The sequence below is a fragment of the Mustelus asterias genome, chromosome 23 (genome assembly GCF_964213995.1).
Source record: "Mustelus asterias chromosome 23, sMusAst1.hap1.1, whole genome shotgun sequence".
NCBI classification, from domain to species: Eukaryota; Metazoa; Chordata; class Chondrichthyes; order Carcharhiniformes; family Triakidae; genus Mustelus; species Mustelus asterias.
This window is the reverse complement of record NC_135823.1, coordinates 63,494,662-63,515,421: the sequence shown is the minus strand read 5'-3', so window position 1 is coordinate 63,515,421 and position 20,760 is coordinate 63,494,662. Positions and strand designations below refer to the sequence as shown.

The following is a 20,760-nucleotide window of genomic DNA, read 5'->3' as shown; positions in this document are numbered from 1 at the left end:
AGCTATATCTAATTTCTTCTTGAAGTGGAGATGCCGGTGTTGGACTGGGGTGAGCACAGTAAGAAGTCTCACAACACCAGGATAAAGTCCAACAGGTTTATGTGGAATCACGAGCTGATGAAGGAGCAGCACTCCGAAAGCTCGTGATTCCGTTGGACTTTACCCTGGTGTTGTGAGACTTCTTATCAATTTCTTCTTGAAATCAGACAACATTTCGGCCTCAACTACTTTCTGCAGTAGTGAATTCCACACATTCATCACTCTCTGGGTGAAGCAATTTCTCCCCTCCTCAGTTCTAAAAGATTTACTCCTTATCCTCAAACTATGACCCCTAGTTCTGGACTCCCCCACCATCGGGAACATTCTTTCTGAATCTACCCTGTCTAATCCTATTAGAATTTTATATGTTTCCATGAGATCCCCTCTCACTCTTCTAAATTCCAGTGAATATAATCCTAAGCGACTTAGTCTCTCCTCAGATGACAGATGTTCCATCCCAGGAATCAGCCTGGTAAACCTTCACTGTACTCCTTCTATAGCAAGGGCATGGAGGTGGGCATCTGGAGGATCATGTGACTTGATCGCCCAATGGGAAAGAGCGGGGGGATTTTGGTGCAGAGTGCGGGCTTTGGGCTTCCAGAACTGTTCCTAGAGCTGGAAGTGTTCCCATACTGAAAGCACTTTGTATATAGTAAATATATCGTAAATAAACCATTATAGTTCATTATACTAACTGGTGGTCACCAAGCCTTGCAATTACTACAGCCTGTATTGATTAGTTATGGGCAGATATCTAACTATGGTATTCTCAGATCTAGACTGGCAGCAAAAACAGCAGCTTGTGCAAGAATGGAAATGATTTTTTTCATCCCCTTCATCAGCGGCGTTACATTCCCACATTTTACTGTGCCCCCATTATAGGTTAGGCACAGCACAAGCTAGGGAAAGGGAGTAACATTGGAGGAAAGGCTTGATAGACTTCTCATTGCTCTGTCATTACAAAGCGCACATGTCCGAAATGTAGAATAATTCATACGTTCTCTTCATTGCAAATGGCACTGTAACAAATGTAGGTCTTGTAAATTATGCAAAGAAGTGAGCCTTGTTAAAATAAGGTTACTCTCCCTCCTTCTGTCTGGCCAAGTGCTCTGCAGCAGTTGTTTTGGTTAGCACAGAACAATGGACTGGGATCCAGAAGTCAAAGATGTAACGTTCTTGATGCAAGACAATCCTGGGCCTGATATGCTGTAATCACATCCCCGCCTAGCTAAACAATGGTCTGGGTGAATTTACAAGATGTACTCCCAAGAAATATGCAGAGAAAAGAGTTCATAGGTTAGGGACTGGAATGGAGGGACCTCAGTTGGCTGCCTGTCCCTTGGCAATTGGACAATTGAATGGAGCAACTGACATGAGATGTCGGCTGCTGCTTCACAGTGGCGCGGTGGTTAGCACTGCTGCCTCACAGCGCCAGGGACCCGGGTTTGATTCCCGGCTTGTGTGACTGTCTGTGTGGAGTTTGCACATTCTCACCGTGTCTGAATGGGTTCAGTTTCCTCCCACAGTTCAAAGATGTGCAGGTTAGGTGGATTGGATGTGTTAAATTGCCCCTAAGGTTAGCAGGGTTACGGGATAGGGCTGGGTAATAGTCGGTGCAGAGCCGATGGGCTGAAAGGCCTCCTCCAGCACTGTACGGATTTCTATGGTTAGGTCACCCAGAAAGGGAAAATTACTTTGGACGGGGGAGAGAGATCACAGAGCTCAAACCACCTTGCCTATCAATCTGGGCGTCCAATGAAGGAACAGTTGACCATCTCACCTGTTACAGATCATAAGTACTGTGATTTATGTTGGACTTATACTGTCGCTTCTCAATAAATTCCTCAACCATTTTGAGTAATGTAAACCTGATCAAATAAATAACAACGCTACATAAATAAATCTGAAGAACATATCAACACTGCCTGAAACTTGGGCCTTCAGCAAATTGGCTGCCAACAATGATGTAATCAATACAGCCTGGGGTATTCATTGCTTGAATATGATTTAAATATTCTCTAATGAAAGTAGCAGTATTTGTGGAATGATGTTTAGCAAGTTGGCTGCCTATGTTCTCGCATGGAATCCAGTTATTCCATTGCCCCTGCACTCACAGACCTAAACCGGTTCCAGATTGAGCAACACCTGAATTTTCACCCTTGTTTCCAAATCATAGAATCACGACAGTGCAGGAGGAGGCCATTCGGCCCATCGAGTCTGCACCGACCACAATCCCACCCAGGCCCTATTCCCCCAACCCCTCATTTTTACCCGAGCTAGTCCCCCTGACACTAAGGGACAATTTGGCATGGCCAATCCGCCTAACCCGCACATCTTTGGACTGTGGGAGGAAACCGGAGCAGCCGGAGGAAACCTACGCAGACATGGGGAGAATGTGCGAACTCCACACAGTGACCCGAGGCTGGAATTGAACCCGGTTCCCTGGCGCTGAGAGGCAGCAGTGCTAACCACTGTGCCACCGTGACACCCAGATCCCCAAATCGCTCCAGGTCCTCACTTCTCTCTACCTCAATCATCTCCTGCAACACCACAGCCCTCCAAGATATCTGTGCTCCTCTAATTATGGTCTCTTGAGAATGTCCAATTTTAATCACTTCACCGTTGGTGACTATACCCCTGAATGCCAAGGCATTAAACTCTGGAATGTCTTTCCCAATTTCTCTTCTTTCAAGCCACGCCTTAAAATCTATTTCTTTGACCAAGCTTTTTGTCAAATGCCCTCGTCTACCCTAATGTGGCTCAGTGTCAAATTTCACTTCACAATGCCCTTCGTGGAGAGCCTTGGGAAGCTTTATATGGAAAAGGCAGCATATAAATACAAGCTAATTAGACTATATTCTCATCAAAGGATGCATACCACTATGATTCTTTCAATACATTGTTAAATAGCAGCAATCGCCTACCATCGCGATCAAAAATTAACCAGTGCAGTAGAAAATTCACTTAGTGCAAATCTTGTGCAATGGTTCAATTTGTTTTCCAAAGAATACACTCAGCACAAGTCATTATATTCCAAAAGAGAAAACGCTGGAAAATCTCAGCAGGTCCGGCAGCATCTGTAAGGAGAGAAAAGAGCGGACGTTTCGAGTCCAGATGACCCTTTGTCAAAGCATTATATTAATGGAGTTATGGTGATAGGGCTTGGGTGGGATAGTGGTCGGTGCAGACTTGATGGGCTGAATGGCCTCCTTCTGCACTGTCCTAACATCAGCATCATAGATCTTAGATCATAGATTCTATGATCTAAGATGCTGACGTTAGGAGCAATAAATGTGGAGAATGACTGGAATATGGCTCCACTCTCAAGAGGGGATGGTACAGGAGATGGACCTTGTTGCTCTCCCCAGACACCATCCAGACAATGAAAGCGAAAGTTTCAAAATACAGATGCCCTGATAGGTTTCACCTCTTGGTATTCGATCCACTGACAAGCAACGGAGGAAGATGTATCGCTTTACATAAAACATACCACACAAAAACTGGCCATTTGGCCCAACGGATTTATGTCGGTATTTACACTCCATACAAACCCCTTCCCTCCTAACTAGATGCACCAATATATCTCTCGATTCATTTCTCCAATCTACTTATCTCGGCTCCCCTTAAATGCATTGATAATATTCACCCAAACTACTCCGTGTGGTAGCAACCTCCACATTCCAAACACTCTGGGCGGAATTCTCCCGTCCCACACGGCACGGGAATCGTAGCAGGCGGGGGGGAGGGGGAGTGGACCATGCAAAGGTCTGTTGACCTCGGAGGGGAATTTCCAGCCTTGGGGGGCGAGCGGGGCCGGAAAATCCCGCCCTCGGTGCTGTAATGTTTCTCCTGATCTCCTTATCTTGCTCGATGTGGTGAAATCTTCGTTGATATTCCTGGTGTTTCTTGGTGATGGGAAGCCAGCTGTGGACAAGATGTCTGATGATGCCCACAGGTACCACCGCACAACCAGCGCACCAAATGTAGAAGCTTGTGGGCTTTCAATTTAGTTTGAAGAAAGGTGCTTCGTGCTTTCTTGTAGAATGCTGTAATCGAAGTAAAAGAAAAAAGAACCCTGATTAGCCGTGTTTTACTTGAAGCAAAATAGTTTGACTCACTGGAAATCATAGAATCCCTACAGTGCAGAAGGAGGCCATTCGGCCCTTCAAGTCTGCACCGACCTGATGCACCATCAATTGAGCAAAGACTAGTTTGTATGCAAGAACAAATAGGCCTTTAATTCGCAAAAGACTTGGAGCACACCCATGCCGATGAACTGGTCCAGACTGAGGCAGGGGGGTGGGGAGCAGTCGCCTTTATACCTGGACCGGGGGGGGGGGGGGGGGGGGGAGGAGTCTCGGGTAGGGCCGGCAGGGATGTGTCCAGGCATGTCACATATACAGGTAATAAGCTAACAGTGGTTTACCACACGACCACAATCCAGGCCCTATCCCCATACATTTACCCTAGCTAGTCCCTTGACACTAAGGGGCAAATTAGCATGGCCAATCCACCTAACCCACATATCTTTTGACTGATACTCCACAGTTTAAAGCGTTAAAGTTTATTTATTAGTGTCACAAGTAGGCTCACATTAACACTGCAATGAAGTTACTGTCAAAATCCCCTAGTTGCTACACTACGGTGCCTGTTCGGGTACACTGAGGGAGAATTTAGCATGGTCAATGCACCTAACCAGCACGTCTTTCAGACTGTGGGAGGAAACCAGAGCACCCGGAGGAAACCCACACAGATATGGGGAGAATGTGCAAATGCCACACAGACAATGACCCAAGCCGGGAATCAAACCTGGCTCCCTGGCGCTGTGAGGCAGCTGTGCCACCGTGCCGGAGGAGGAGAGAAAATAGTAAGGAGGACTGTGTTGATTAGTACACTGCTTCTGAGGTCAGGCTTCAACAGCTGCCATTGACATCTCGTTTGCCTGCCAGCTGTGAAGGTTCCAAGTTGAATAGTTTCGAACATTCTGAACCCAGTTCTGCCTGAGTGCGTGCCCGCTGCACACATGTTGGCACCAATTGGCATCTGATTTTCAATCCGGGAACATAAGGGACTAAATGATTGTTGCTGTGGCCAATGGAAATTGGGCGGCACGGTGGCTAGCTCTGCTGCCTCACAGGGCCAGGGACCCGGGTTCAATTCCCGGCTTGGGTCACTGTCTGTGCGGAGTCTGCACATTCTCCCCGTGTCTGCGTGGGTTTCCTCCGGGTGCTCCAGTTTCCTCCCACAGTCCAAAAGACGTGCTGATTAGGTGAATTGGCCATGTTAAATTCTCCCTCAGTGTACCCGAACAGGCACCAGAGTGTGGCGACACAAGGATTTTCGCAGTAACTTCATTGCAGTGTTAATGTGAGCCTACTTGTTACACTCATAAATAAATTTTAAATAACCCGCTGACGCTACATGGAATATGCTTCAGATATTGGGGCTTAACGCACCTCATTGTTGTCGGACCATTATGTTACACGTATTCTTGATGGGAGAGTTTTGGATGTTGGCAGTGGACATGGTGTTAAAAATGATCATTTCAGATCAGTCAGTATCTCAATGAATGGCGGAGCAGACTCGATGGGCCAAATGGCCCACTTCAGCAGTCTTATGGCCTAAGTGTAAAAAGTCTCATGTCCAGTACTGATTTTGACAGGCATGAAGTTTATCAAAAACAAAAATGAAAGAAAGATGGTTTCATCGAGATGTTTCTTTGCATTAACAGACACAGAATGCCAGAATCCCATAAACAGTCTTTTAGATACTCCATTACTGTGTCAGAATTGCATACAAGTGGAATGCAGTTGGAGAAGAATCAAGATCAGACCACTGAAATACAGATTTTTCGAACAAAGATAGATTTTTGCTTTAATATAAAAGCAAAATACTGCAGATGCTGAAATCTGAAACAAAAACAGAAAACGCTGGAAAATCTCAGCAGGTCTGACAGCATCTGTGGAGAGAGAATAGAGCCAACGTTTTGAGTCTGGATGACTCTTCGTCAAAGCTGAGAGTTTTGCTTTGATTGTTTCTGGACCTCATCGCTGGGGAATTTCCTGGCCATTCTCCAGCCACTGCAAGCAAGGACGGAGAATTTGGCGCTCAGCCAAGTCTCTGTTCACTGCAGCGGGACTGGAGAATCCCACCAGTGTGAACGGCCAGAAAATTCTGCCCAGTATTCCCATAGGACAGTTGTTCCAGATGTAGGTTATTAATGGACCTTAAGCACCATTAGTTGCAGGTATTAACCTTGCTCTTAATTGAAACTTTTGACAAAGGGTCATCTGGACTCGAAATTCTCTTTTCTCTCCTTGCAGATGCTGCCAGACCTGCTGAGATTTTCCAGCATTTTCTCTTTTGATTTCAGATTCCAGCATCCGCAGTATTTTGCTTTTATCCATTACTTAATTGAAACTATCCCAGTTCACCGGAGTTTAGAAGAGTAAAAGAGGATCTCATAGAAACTTCTAAAATTCTGACAAGGTTAGACAGGGTAGATTCAGAAAGAGTGTTCCCGATGGTGGGGGAGCCCAGAATTCGGGGGTCATAGTTTGAGGATAAGGGGTAAACCTTTCAGAACTGAGGTGAGGAAACATTTCTTCACCCAGAGGGTGGTGAATGTGTGGAATTCACTACCACGGAAAGTAGTTGAGGCCAAAACGTTGTGTGATTTCAAGAAGAAATTAGATATAGCTCTTGGGGCCAAAGGAACCAAGGGATGTGGGGGGAAGGGGGGGGATCAGGATATTGAATATGATCAGCCATTCGAAATGAATGGTGGAGCAGGCACGAAGGGCTGAATGGCCTACTCCTGCTTCTAGTTTCTGTGTTTCTATGAGTTAGAAATGGGACTTTATGCATTGACAGAGCGCTCCATCCACAAAGTCTAGTTTGGCTTTACACCGTCAGCCACTGAGTGTATCAGCACCGACAGTCACCAAGTCTCCCACGAGCCAGACACTCGAGACCACTGGCTGGAAGTTGGAAGCAAGTGTTACAAAGATCAGCTGGCAGAGCTTAGAAACAAATGGGCCTACCACGGGAATCGGAGCGGTCGAGGGACGGACAATGGAAAGTTCCGCGAGGGATTTTACAATTTCGGGATGAGCGAGGCCCTAAAATCCCACCCAACATTCCCTAATGCCACTTTTCAAAAATTAATTATGTCCTGAATAAAAAAAATTGCAAAGAAAAAGACTTGAAGCACAAGGAAAGTGGTAAAACCCCCAATTAGGTACTACAGGAGGGGGAGGAAAATAAGACCTTCAATTGAAACTTTACCTGAGCAGGAAGAATTGCCTACTGTAGATTAATTCTGACGTCAATCTGTTGAATGTGTTCAGACATCCAGTGTGTAATTGTTGGGCTCCAGAGCCTGTGGAGTGAAAGCAAACAGCTGTAAAACACAACCCCCTGCCTGGTGGGTAAAGACGAGGCTCAATGTAGCATTAACGCATCCACACAAGGAAGAGTCATCTCAGCGAGGATGGTATCAACACGGCTACCATTACGTTTCATAGAGTACATAGAACAGTACAGCACAGAACAGGCCCTTCGGCCCACGATGTTGTGCCGAGCTTTATCTGAAACCAAGATCAAGCTATCCCACTCCCTATCATCCTGGTGTGCTCCATGTGCCTATCCAATAACCGCTTAAATGTTCCTAAAGTGTCTGACTCCACTATCACTGCAGGCAGTCCATTCCACACCCCAACCACTCTCTGCATAAAGAACCTACCTCTGATATCCTTCCTGTATCTCCCACCACGAACCCTATAGTTATGCCCCCTTGTAATAGCTCCATCCACCCGTGGAAATAGTCTTTGAACGTTCAATGTTTCAGCAATCATTGCGAATCCCAATCGGAGCACATGGGGAAGTGTGCGCCGACGTCGAACAAGGCAATTGTCAGGGTGGCTGTGAGTCCTCGACAGTCAGTTAGTGAGCTGATCTCTGGAGCTGGGAGCACTCACTACAAGTGGCCTCAGGGTCCCTGGGCTGGGAAGGGGGAGAGGGGGGGGGATGACGATCAGATCGGATTTTTTTCTTTGATCAACATCCGGTAATCCCGGATGGCAATCCGGTGGATTATGTGCATCGGCGGGTGTGAAAGGCTGGGGAGGTGGCATGAGAAAGAGGGAAAACGGGCGGGTATTTTGTTACGGGGTTGGGACCTCGATGCCCAGACTGCTACCGGATTTGAATTCAGGATCGTGTTTGGGCTCGCGTGGCTGGAGGGACAATAGGGAACCACCTGGCCCTGAGGGATTGACAGCGCCACTATCAGAGGTGGGAGCTTCAACTTCAGGTGTGAGAGAGAGAGAGAGAGAGAGAGAGGGCGCATCAAGATGGAGGCTTCGCGTGAAGACTTTCTACTAAAGGGGGCAGCGCAGTGGTTAGCACTGCTGCCTCACAGCGCCGGGGACCCCGGGTTCGATTCCCGGCTTGGGTCACTGTCTGTGTGGAGTTTGCACATTCTCCCTGTGTCTGCGTGGGTTTCCTCCGGGTGCTCCGGTTTCCTCCCACAGTCCGAAAGACGTGCTGGTTAGGTGCATTGGCCATGCTAAATTCTCCCTCAGTGTACCCGAACAGGCGCCAGAGTGTGGCGACTAGGGGATTTTCACAGTAACTTCATTACAGTGTTAATGTAAGCCTACTTGTGACACTAATAAATAAACTTTAAAGATGCAACTTATCCCGGCCACAGCTGGAAGATCATTACTTTGGAGAAACCATAAGACTGCCTAGAATCATAGAATCCCCACAGTGCAGAATGAGGCCATTCGGCCCATCGAGCCTGCACCGACCACAATCCCACCCAGGCCCTATCACCATTACCCCAAATATTTACTCTGCTAGTCCCCCTGATACTAAAAAGCAATTTAGCACGGCCAATCCACTTAGTCTGCATATCTTTGGACTGTGGGAGGAAACCGGAGCACCGGGAGGAAGCCCCACGCAGACACGGGGAGAAGATGCAAACTCCACACAGACAGTGACCCCAGCCGGGAATCGAACCCGGGTCCCTGGCGCTGTGAGGCAGCAGTGCTGACCACTGTGCTACTGTGCCTGCGGCATCAGCTATGGACATCCAACAGTTGTTGCCACAGTGAGGAAGGTAAAAAAGCTATTTGAATAGCTGGCCACCGCCACACTGGTCTGCTGCTGAGAGGGCGTCTCTGTGTATTAGGTGGGGGCGGGGGGGGGGGGGGGGTGATGGCCATCTGGGAAATTCCAGTCAGCGTCTCCTCAGTGCTCATTACAGGCCCTATAAGGGTCTTAATTGGCTTCAGCTGCTACCTACGGGTAGGTAACTATTACCACACCCCCCCCCCCCACTCCCCAATCACCTCCTATCCCCCCACCCACCAACCCTAAGCGTCTATTTTTAAAACATGGGCCTGGTGACAGGAACGTGCTGGTGAAGCGGTGCACCACTCCCCGGAGGACCAGCCCTCCCACCTCCGGCCCCAACCTCACATCACGAGTTCTGCCCTGCCAGTCAGGAGAGGAGGGATGCAAACTGGGGGATAAGTTGCATTGTCTGCACTCAAAGCCTAAAGCTTTGGGTCCGTTAAACAGCCCTGGGTTTACTTGGGTCTTGAGAAAGAAGAAAAAAAGTCAAAGAACAACTCAGGTGAAACCAGTTTTGTTTAAATGAAGGGAACATTCCTACAACTTCGAAAGACTGAGAGTAATGAGTGCCGATTTAATGTGCAGCTTGAAATGAAGGGGTGATTTTATAAGAGCAGCCTTCGCTAGGAAAAGTACGACTGAGTCATTATCATAGAATCCCGACAGTGCAGGAGGAGGCCATTCAGCCCATCGAGTCTGCATCGGCCACAATCCCACCCAGGCCCTAATCCTATAACCCCTCATATTTACCCTGCTAGTCCCCCTGACACTAGGGTTAAGTTAGCAAGGCCAAACCACCTAACCCGCACACCTTTGGAGTGTGGGAGGAAACCGGAGCACCCGGAGGAAACCCATGCAGACTCGGGGAGAACGTGCAGACTCCACACAGACAGTGACCCAAGCCGGAAATTGAACCTGGGTCCCTGGCGCTGTGAGGCAGCAGTGCTAACCACTGTGCCATCGTGCCGCCCATTAGTGGAACTTAGTCAAACTTACCATATTGTTTCAATATGGGGGCAATTCTTTAAACTCTGCGTCAATCTTTGGGCTCCAGCATCTGTGATTTTATTGAATTTAACGCTGCAGAGATAGAAAAAGACATCTGTAAATTCTAAAACAAAGTGACCATAGATTAGAATCATACAATCCCTACAGTGCAGAACCAACAACAATCCTACCCAGGCCCTATCCCCATTACCCCATGAATTTACCCTGCTAATCCATGTATTTATCTTAATATTCCCCCTGACACTAAGGGGCAATTTAGCAGGCTAATCCATCAAACCCGCACATCTTTGGAGTGTGGGAGGAAACCGGAGTACCCGGAGGAAACCCACACAGACACGGGGAGAAACTCCACACAGACAGTGACCCAAGGCAGGAATTGAACCTGGGTCCCTGGCGCTGTGAGGCAGCAGTGCTAACCACTGTGCCAACATATACATACCGCTTTCAGGAAAATTCAAACAAATAGAAATATTGCACATGCTGGATTTTTAAAAAGATATATATTGTGATATACTTTACTGATTTTTTAAAAAATGTGGTGACATCAGACCAAAAATGAACATGATGGAGTGTGCCAAGGATCTGTGTAGCACCAACAGTAACAAAAATTTAAAGAAGCCTGAAAGGTAGAAATCTGCCTAGTAACAGTAACGAGGATTTAAAAAGGCTTGAAAGGTATAAATCTGCTGAGTGGCAGCGAACATTTCCAAGCTAAGGCAAGCCTCTAAAAGTGATCGGGGCATTCCAAAAGCATGAGAGCATCTAAAGATGATCAGATGTGAATTGTTCTACGAGGGGAAACAGATTACTTCGATGACTGCTGTAGAAATGTTAAGCTCCCCATGTGGAAACAGTTTACCTAAATGACTGGTGATTCAGGGCTATAGAAATAGTAAGCTCCACAAAAGGAAAGAATTTGGGATATGTGGATATCCGACTCTCGAGTTTGAAGTAACAAAAGAGTGTAACTGTTGCCCCCCCCCCCCCCTCAGAAGCAGAGAGGCCAGTCCATCACAGCCAGAAGCCAGTGCATAACAGGACGCTAGGACTCATTTCACAGTCAAGAGGTCCTGTGAGTCTCAGAGCCAAGACATTGCAGGAAACCTTTGTAAAGGCAGTTTAAATATCTTGGCTGGACCAGGAACGGTGGCACAGTGGCTAGCACTGCTGCTTCACAGCGCCAGGGACCCGGGTTCCATTCCCGGCTTGGGTCACTGTCTGTGTGGAGTTTGCACCTTCTCCCCGTGTCTGCGTGGGTTTCCTCCGGGTGCTCCGGTTTCCTCCCACAGTCCGAAAGATGTGCTGATAAGGTGCATTGACCCGAACAGGTGCCAGAATGTGGCGACGAGGGGAATTTCACAGTAATTTCATTGCAGTGTTAATGTAAGCCTTACTTGTGACACTAATAAATAAACATTTAAACATTTCCTATAGACTTACTTGATCATCAGCCCTGTATTGTGTGGTAACTATAAGCTGCACTTGACTTAGAATTATTTCATTTGGATATTGTTTGGGAAAAGGAAGTCTTAGTGACGTCAGGGCTTGTGGATATATTTTGCAACAAATATAATTTCTATATAAATTGTCCAGGTGTTCAGCTATTCATGTGCGTAAGTAATTTTTTGATTTGATTTATTATTATCGCATGTATTGGGATACAGTGAAAAGTATTGTTTCTTGCGCGCTATGCAGACAAAGCATACCGTTCATAGAGAAGGAAAGAAGAGAGTGCAGAATGTAGTGTTACAGTCATAGTTAGGGTGTAGAGAAAAATCAACTTAATGCAACATAAGTCCATTCAAAATTCTGACGGCAGCAGGGAAGAAGCTGTTCTTGAGTCGGTTGGTACGTGACCTCAGACTTTTGTATCTTTTTCCCGACGGAAGAAGGTGGAAGAAAGAATGTCCGGGGTGCATGGGGCCCTTAATTATGCGGGCTGCTTAAGTATCTTAGAATATTGTAGTTATTTTCATGTGTACATTCTTTTCTTTTAAGCTAATAACTATTATTTAATAATTGCTTATATGATGACTGGATTAGTTCCTCACTGGGATGTTATGCGACTCCTCACAATGTTCCAAAACAAACATACACCACTAAGAGCCATTGTTTCAAGTTGGAATGTCCCCGGAGATAACATCAGTATGGTTCACGACTGCTGGAAACTGAATTAAGCTTGTTTCCTGGTCCAAAATAGGTGGCGTACTGTAAACATGTGCCAGATGTTTAAGGCCCAGATGATATTAGGCCTCAGGCTGCGTTTTATCAATAAAGCCCATCACACCTCCAGATGCAGCTCGTCCGGGGCTGGGGATCAAATTTGGTTCATTTGCCTTTTCAAGCAGTGACCCTCAGGTTGAGTCCTGGTCGGGAGGGGGCACAGGGGAAAACACAGGTAGGTCTAGAACAGGTCGGCAGTGACCCTGTGCAGCCATGGGGAACACAGCCAGCTTCACAGGAGGGGACGTAACAAAAACTTGCCCCTTTGTTTTTTTTTTCCCAGCAGCCTTATCCCTTTTCTGTTGCTGCAAAACTGGGAAATTTAGCAGGAGCTTTGTCTATTCACACGTTTTGCAGAAGAGTTTGGAAACAGACACAGAATTTGGCATGTCAGCTACGACTCTCACCAACTTTTATAGATGCATCATAGAAAGCATTCTTTCTGGTTGTATCACAGCTTGGTATGGCTCCTGCTCTGCCCAAGACCACAAGAAACGACAAAAGGTCGTGGATGTAGCCCCAATCCATTACGCAAACCAGCCTCCCATCCATTGACTCTGTCTACACTTCCTGCTGCCTCGGCAAAACAGCCAGCATAATTAAGGACCCCACGCACCCCGGACATTCTCTCTTCCACCTTCTTCTGTCGGGGAAAAGATACAAAAGTCTGAGGTCACATACCAACTGACTCAAGAACAGCTTCTTCACTGCTGCCATCCCCAGACTTTTGAATGAACCTACCTCACATTAAGTTGATCTTTCTCTACACCCTAGCTATGACTGTAACACTACATTCTGCACTCTCTCCTTTCCTTCTCTGTGAACGGTATGCTTTGTCTGTATAGCATACAAGAAACAATACTTTCCACTGTATGCTAATACATGTGACAATAAATCAAATCAAATCAGAACTCTTTTTGCATTTTTACTTTAAGGCACCTGGGTGTCTAAAACTGCAAGGATCAATATCACCAAGGATCACCAAGGTTCCATACACAACATCTATCAAACCCATAATCACCTAGAAGGACAAGATCAGCAGACAAAGGGGAACACCACCACCTATAAGTTCTCCCAACCACATGCCACCCTGACTGGGAAATATATCGGCCTTTTCTTTACTATCGCTGGGTCAAAATCCTAGCACTCGCTCCCGAACCACACTGTGGATGTACCCACACCACAAGTACTGCAGCGATTTAAGAACACGGCTCACCTGCCACTTTCTCAAGGGCAATTAGGGATGGGCAATAACTACTGGCCGAGCCAGTGACACCCACATCCCATAAAAGAATACAAATCTTTAGTGGCGACCATGTCCTGGCAACCTAGCGTGCAGGACTTTAGCTCCACAAATCTGTGAACTTTGTGAATACCAATTTCTACAATAATTTCAGTCAGGGTGGGGAAATATTAACAGAAAGGAAGAGAAGTGAAAGTAATTAGCCCGAGGCCAATATTTTATATCATCATTGTCAACTTGATATGAATGAAACTTACTCCAGAACTTTCAGCGATTTCATTATTGGGAGGACTTCTGCTAGTTTCTCTGCCCCTCTATCACCAATGATGTTGTCATAAAGGCTGTAAAATAAAATTAAAGTTGGATCAGACAAGGTGCATTTTGATAATTGATTGTGGCTTGCTGGGTTTAGAATCATAGAATCCCTACAGTGCAGAAGGAGGCCATTCGGCCCATCGAGTCTGCACCGACCACAGTCCCACCCAGGCCCTATCCCCATAACCCCATGCATTTACCCGAGCTAGTCCCCCTGACTAAGGTCAATTTAGCATGGCCAATCCACCTAACCTGCACATCTTTGGACTGTGGGAGGAAACCCGAGTACCCGGAGGAAACCCACGCAGACACCCGTACAGACTCTGCACAGACAGTGACCGGAGGCCAGAATTGAACCTGGGTGCCGCAGTGCCAACCACTGTGCCACTGGGTCACCAAGGAGCAGTGCCAAGGGTTTTTATTTTTATTTAGTAGTGTCACAAGTAGGTTTACATTAACACGGCAATGAAGCGACTGTGAAAATCCCCTAGTCGCCACACTCCAGCGCCTGTTCGGGTACCCTGAGGGAGAATTTAGCATGGCCAATGCACCTAACCAGCACGTCTTTCGGACTGTGGGAGGAAACCTGTGCACCCAGAGGAAACCCACGCAGACATGGGGAGAATGTGCAGACTCCACACAGACAGTGACCCAAGCCAGTACCTCTGGCCAGTTCCTCTGGGTGGGGGGATATTTTAAAGATGGTGCCCCAACTGCTGGCTTTTTCTGGCCCTGCCCTGCCATCGTGACAGCGTGGGCCATGCCTTAGATTTCCTCTGCACAGAGTGCCGTGCAATGTTACGAGAAAATTCGGCTGTGCAGGCTCCGAGCTACTCGCCGGCTTTCTCACCTCAGCCAGCACTCTGGGCAAAAAATGGAAAGTTCCCTCTACGGGAACAGGCCATCCGTGTGTCCTCTGGGTTGCATTAGGGAGATTGGGGAGATTTCTGAAATTGGAGAACTTGTGGGAAAATATACAGGAAGGTTCAACAACGGAATCTTTAATCAATGCCCTTAAATTGACATAAGGAATTCAAGCATTGTATGTCACAATTAAAAGTGACTTGAACTTTAACAACATTCTCTCCATTGAAGAAACTTCTGCACAGTGCCTGGGACATGTCAAGAGCAACTGAAGCTAATTTGATTCCTGATAAAGATGGATTTAGTTGCTGGAGAATCAACAAGGATCAACATTATAACTATTCACGATTACAGTGAATTTGGCTACATTTATGGTGTAGGTGCTCCCGTCAATCATTTTCCTAAATCAGTTCTCAAAAGATATTGACTTCAAAACGTACCTCAGTGTCTTTAAGAACTTTAGATTGGGGAGAGATCTAGCCAGCTCCTGTGCCCCTCGGTCTGCTATCTGGTTGCGTGATAATCTGCAAAATAACAAAACAGCAAAAAATTCCAATTAAATTGGACATTTAACATTACAATTATAGAATCCCTACAGTGCAGAAGGAGGCCATTTGGCCCATCGAGACTGCACCGACATCAATCCCACCCAGGCCCTATCCTCCCTAGCTAGTCCCCCTGACACTCAGGGGCAATTTAGCATGGCCAATCCACCTAACCCGCACATCTTTGGAGTGTGGGAGGAAACCGGAGCACCCGGAAGAAACCCATGCAGACATGGGGAGAACGTGCAAACTCTGCACAGTCACTGAGGCTCAAATTGAACCCGGATCCCTGGTGCTGTGAGGTAGCAGTGCTAACCATTGTGCACCAATATATAAACAACTCTTAAAAAATCCTGAGGGGAGATGGCAACGTGTCACAGTGCTTTGAGCTGTTTTTGTGCCGCACTTTGGGTTCCCTTGGGAGCCAATAAAGGAGCTACAGCAACCCAGAAAGCCACGCTACTAGCCGAGTTCATTCATTACGGTCAAAATTCTCCGGCCGTTCATGCCAGCAGGATTCAGAGTGTTGAATTCTCCATCCTCACGTGCAGCGGCAACAGGGCGTGAACAGCCAGAAAATTCCGCACTATGGGTGGAATTCTTCGGCCACGCTGGTCTAAAAGCCGCAAATTCCCATCCGACTGTCAATGCGGTTTCACATTGTCCGCAACCCGCCCGCTACAATTCCAGTGGCAGGTGGGGTGGGAGAATTCCAGCCTATACATTTATAATTAATTACTGAACCTGCTGTGGCTTTGTCCATGATTACTCAGCGGATGTGGTGTTTGAAATGTGCTAACTGTAATTAGGGTCACCGAGTGTGAAGAAGAGTAATTCAGACTCTAAATGTTAACTCTGGGGGCGATCTTATCGGTTCGCCATGCCCATTGATGGCGAGGCAAGCTAGTAATATCGCGCAAGTGGCAAAAAGTTGGGTCCGTGCCCAGTTTCTCACCTCTTGCGATCTTATCAGGCTCAGATTTCTGGTGAGATCAACCTTGCACCGGACAAGGACGCAGGACTGATTACAATAATTACATCTATTGAAATGTTGATTTGAATATTATTAGTGAGCCCGGGATGCAATTGTTCTCATCAGTGAGGCTCACATCTCGTTCCCATCAATCTGCACTTAACATGATGGCCACGCCAGTCGGACCGGAGGTCATTGAGGCCCCCAGGGGTTTTGGGGACGGGGAGGGGGGGTGGGGAGTGCCCGTTGGCAACCTGGCACTACCCACTGGACACCCTGGCACTGCCCACTGGGCACCAGGTAGTGCGCACTCTGCATCAGGGACCGGGGGAGGGAGCTGTGCACTCTGCAACCGGCGATTGGCCAGGGTGGCGATCGAGCTGGGCCGGAGGCGGGGGAGGGGATAGCTTTCTTTGTCTGAATGGTGTTGTTTAAAGGCAAATTTTCTTAAAACATTTTATGCACTGTCTTGTAATGTCATTACAAATTACCTCTTTCACTCAAGGCAGATGAGACAAATGGTCTTGCCTTTGACATTCGTAAATGAAATTCCCTTTCCCATTCCTGCTGGAAATGGTAGCTCATTGCCCTCTTGAATGTCCCTGGCTCCTCACTCATCATTTTGTCTTCACCCAGCAGCAGTGCTAACCACTGCGCTACCGTTTTGGCAGGTGACTCGCTTGTCATCACGAGAAGCCCAAGTCATGTGCATTTTTGGCAGCCAATGAGTTGGCAGAGCTTGTGCAGTCATGTTGGCTAAATCAATGGAGTTTAAGTTTTAAGTTTATTTATTAGTGTCACAAGTAGGTTTCCATTAACACTGCAATGAAGTTACTGTGAAAATCCCCTAGTGGCCACACTCCGGCGCCTGTTTGGGTACACTGAGGGAGAATTTAGCATGGCCAACGCACCTAACCAGCACGTCTTTCGGACTGTGGGAAGAAACCGGAGCACCCGGAGGAAACCCACGCAGACATGAGGAAGAAAGTGCAGACTCTGCACAGGCAGTGACCCAAACCAGGAATCAAACCCGGGTCCCTGCACTGTGAGGCAGCAGTGCCAACCATTGTGCCACCGTGCCGCCCTATTAGTGCGAAGAAGAGCAATTTGAGGGTGATGAGTGGGGGGAAGGGGGCCTGCCACATAACATTCAGTAAGGAGCACTGTTCTTAATGGGGTATATAACGTGACTCTCAGAGCTCCAGCTACAGGAAATTAGGGATGGGCAATAAATGTAATCGATTCCCATACCCCACAAATGAATAAAAAAAGTCCCTGGAATATTGTGATTACTCAATATATACAATGCATGATTTGATACTTAAGGTAGATGGATGTACATTCCGAAATGACACAGGTTTATAAATCATTTACTCACATCAACTTTTCCAGTGAGGTTAAATTCGACAACACATCCGCCAACCTCTCAGCTCCTTCATCACCTATTTTGTTTTCACTCATTTTATCTTTCTGGGAGCTTGGTCCTTCCAGACTGTAAGAAAGCAGCAGAAGATTTGAGTTAAAAGTGTACCTTTCCAGTAGTAAATCTTCGACAAAACTTTGCAACTGCGTAGGTAGTTTGGTTAACATACAAACTAAGCTATGCACTGTGGTAGTGTGGTGAAATCTAGCCACTGCTCCACCCTAGCAGGGCAGGTGATGGCCTAGTGGTATTATCGCTAGACTATTAATCCAGAAACTCAGCTAATATTCTGGGGACCAGGGTTCGAATCCCGCCACGGCAGATGATGGAATTTGAATTCAATAAAAAATATCTGGAATTAAGAATCTAGTGATGGCCATGAAACCATTGTCGATTGTCGGAAAAACCCATCTGGTTCACTAATGTCCTTTAGGGAAGGAAATCTGCTGTCCTTACCTGGCCTGGCCTACATGTGACTCCAGAGCCACAGCAATGTGGTTGACTCTCAACTGCCCTCTGAACAAGGGCAAACTGGGATGGGCAATAAATGCTGGCCAGCCAGTGATGCCCATGTCCCAGGAATGAACTAAAAAATAAGCTTTCACTACCAGCAATGTATCCTATGTATAAAACTACCATTTGGCTTGCCCTGTATTATTTTATGGAGGTGGAGATGCCAGTGTTGGACTGAGGTGGGCACAGTAAGAAGTCTCACAACGCCAGGTTAAAGTCCAACAGGTTTATTTGGAATCACGAGCTTTCGGAGCGCTGCCCCTTCATCAGGTGAGTCGCCTGGTGTTGTGAGACTTCTTACTGTATTATTTTACACAGGGATTCATCTTATTATTTAGCATTTATGGGGCAAAACATCTGTGAAAAAGGATTGCAAATTGGCAGCGGTATGCTTGGTTCTGAAAGTAGAAACAATTAGTCATGCCCTTGGTGATGAACAAATACACAATGTCGAATTACTTAGATTATAGACTGGATGCATGGAATAAAACCTTTGTCAAGCAATTTTATCTGAGCAAATAATTCTCCCTATAGATTAACTTTGTTCCATTCATCGTGTGCACACCGCGTGTAAATACAATATTAACTGGCTGCCATTTTCTCCAGGGCAGTTGGGGATGGGCGATAGATGCTGGCCTAGCGAGCAACGCCCACATCCCATGAAAGAATACTTTTTTAAAAACTACCCTTCCAAAAAATAATGCATCGCAAACCACATCAATGCAATCCATTTTCTGGCCTTCCGATTCATTAACCGGATGCAATGATTTGATTTACTGATCTGCGATAATATATTTTAATTGGTCATCAAACATTAAGCTACATTCTTGCTCGACATTATCGGAGTGGAGAATGATAAAGTGGTGATTTTTTTCCCCCTGAGCTATAATTGTGCTTTTATGAAAACACTGGAAATTTCAAATTGCTCAGGAGGATTGAGTTGACTAAAATTTAACTCTATCACTTCAGATGGAGTCAAATTATTGTCATATTGGCAGAGATTAAGTCGGTTTGTGAGGTCACACCTGGAGTATTGTGCGCAGCTTTGGTGTCCTTATCTGAGGAAGGATGTCCTTGCTATAGAGTGAGTACAGCCAAGGTTTACCAGGCTGATTCCTGGGATGACAGGAGGAGAGACTATGAGGAGAGACTAAGTCGGTTAGGATTATATTCACTGGGGTTTAGAAGAGTGAGAGGGGATCTTATAGAAACTTATAAAATTCTAACAGGATTAGACAGGGTAAATTCAGAAAGAATGTTCCCAATGGTGGGAGAGCCCAGAATTAGAGGTCATAATTTGAAGATAAGGGGTAAACTGAACAAAGAACAAAGAACAATACAACACAGGAACAGGCCCTTCGGCCCTCCAAGCCCACGCCGCTCCCTGGTCCAAACTAGACTATTCTTTTGTATCCCTCCATTCCCACTCCGTTCATGTGGCTATCTAGATAAGTCTTAAACGTTCCCAGTGTGTCCGCCTCCACCACCTTGCCCGGCAACGCATTCCAGGCCCCCACCACCCTCTGTGTAAAATACGTCCTTCTGATATCAGTGTTAAACCTGCCCCCCTCACCTTGAACCTATGACCCCTCGTGAACGTCACCACCGATCTGGGAAAAAGCTTCCCACCGTTCACCCTATCTATGCCTTTCATAATTTTATACACCTCTATTAGGTCACCCCTCATCCTCTGTCTTTCCAGTGAGAACAACCCCAGTTTCCCCAATCTCTCATAACTAAGCCCTTATACCAGGCAACATCCTGGTAAATCTCCTCTGCACTCTCTCTAAAGCCTCCACGTCCTTCTGGTAGTGTGGCGACCAGAACTGGGCGCAGTATTCCAAATGCGGCCGAACCAACGTTCTATACAACTGCAACATCAGACCCCAACTTTTATACTCTATGCCCCGTCCTATAAAGGCAAGCATGCCATATGCCTTCTTCACCACCTTCTCAACCTGTGACGTCACCTTCAAGGATCTGTGGACTTGCACACCCAGGTCCCTCTGCGTATCTACACCCTTTATGGTTCTGCCATTTATCGTATAGCTCCCCCCTATGTTAGTTCTACCAAAATGCATCACTTCGCATTTATCTGGATTGAACTCCATCTGCCATTTCTTTGCCCAAATTTCCAGCCTATCTATATCCTTCTGTCGCCTCTGACAATGTTCCTCACTATCTGCAAGTCCAGCCATTTTCGTGTCGTCCGCAAACTTACTGATCACCCCAGTTACACCTTCTTCCAGATCGTTTATATAAATCACAAACAGCAGAGGTCCCAATACAGAGCCCTGCGGAACACCACTAGAAGACCACTCCATCTGACAAAGGAGCAGCACGCTCCGAAAGCTTATGGTATTTGCTACCAAATAAACCTGTTGGACTTTAACCTGGTGTTGTGAGACTTCTTACTGTGCTTACCCCAGTCCAACGCCGGCATCTCCACATCATGAACACCACTAGTCACAGG

The 20,760-nt window shown here is 46.6% G+C and overlaps 1 protein-coding gene across 2 annotated transcripts in view; it reads right to left on the bottom strand.

Annotated features, from left to right (window-relative positions):
- Positions 1-3,778: 3,778 nt before the first annotated feature.
- ciita (class II, major histocompatibility complex, transactivator) overlaps positions 3,779-20,760 on the bottom strand; it is an 87,812-nt gene continuing 70,830 nt past the window's right edge. For both annotated transcript variants that reach the window (XM_078240783.1, XM_078240785.1), the window contains 6 exons: positions 17,730-17,843; positions 15,274-15,357; positions 13,912-13,995; positions 10,177-10,260; positions 7,327-7,420; positions 3,779-4,085 (listed from right to left, as the gene is read on the bottom strand). In XM_078240783.1, coding sequence (XP_078096909.1) covers positions 7,345-7,420; positions 10,177-10,260; positions 13,912-13,995; positions 15,274-15,357; positions 17,730-17,843 — 442 coding nt within the window. In that variant the 3' untranslated portion in view covers positions 3,779-4,085; positions 7,327-7,344. The remainder of the gene's footprint in view (positions 4,086-7,326; positions 7,421-10,176; positions 10,261-13,911; positions 13,996-15,273; positions 15,358-17,729; positions 17,844-20,760) is intronic.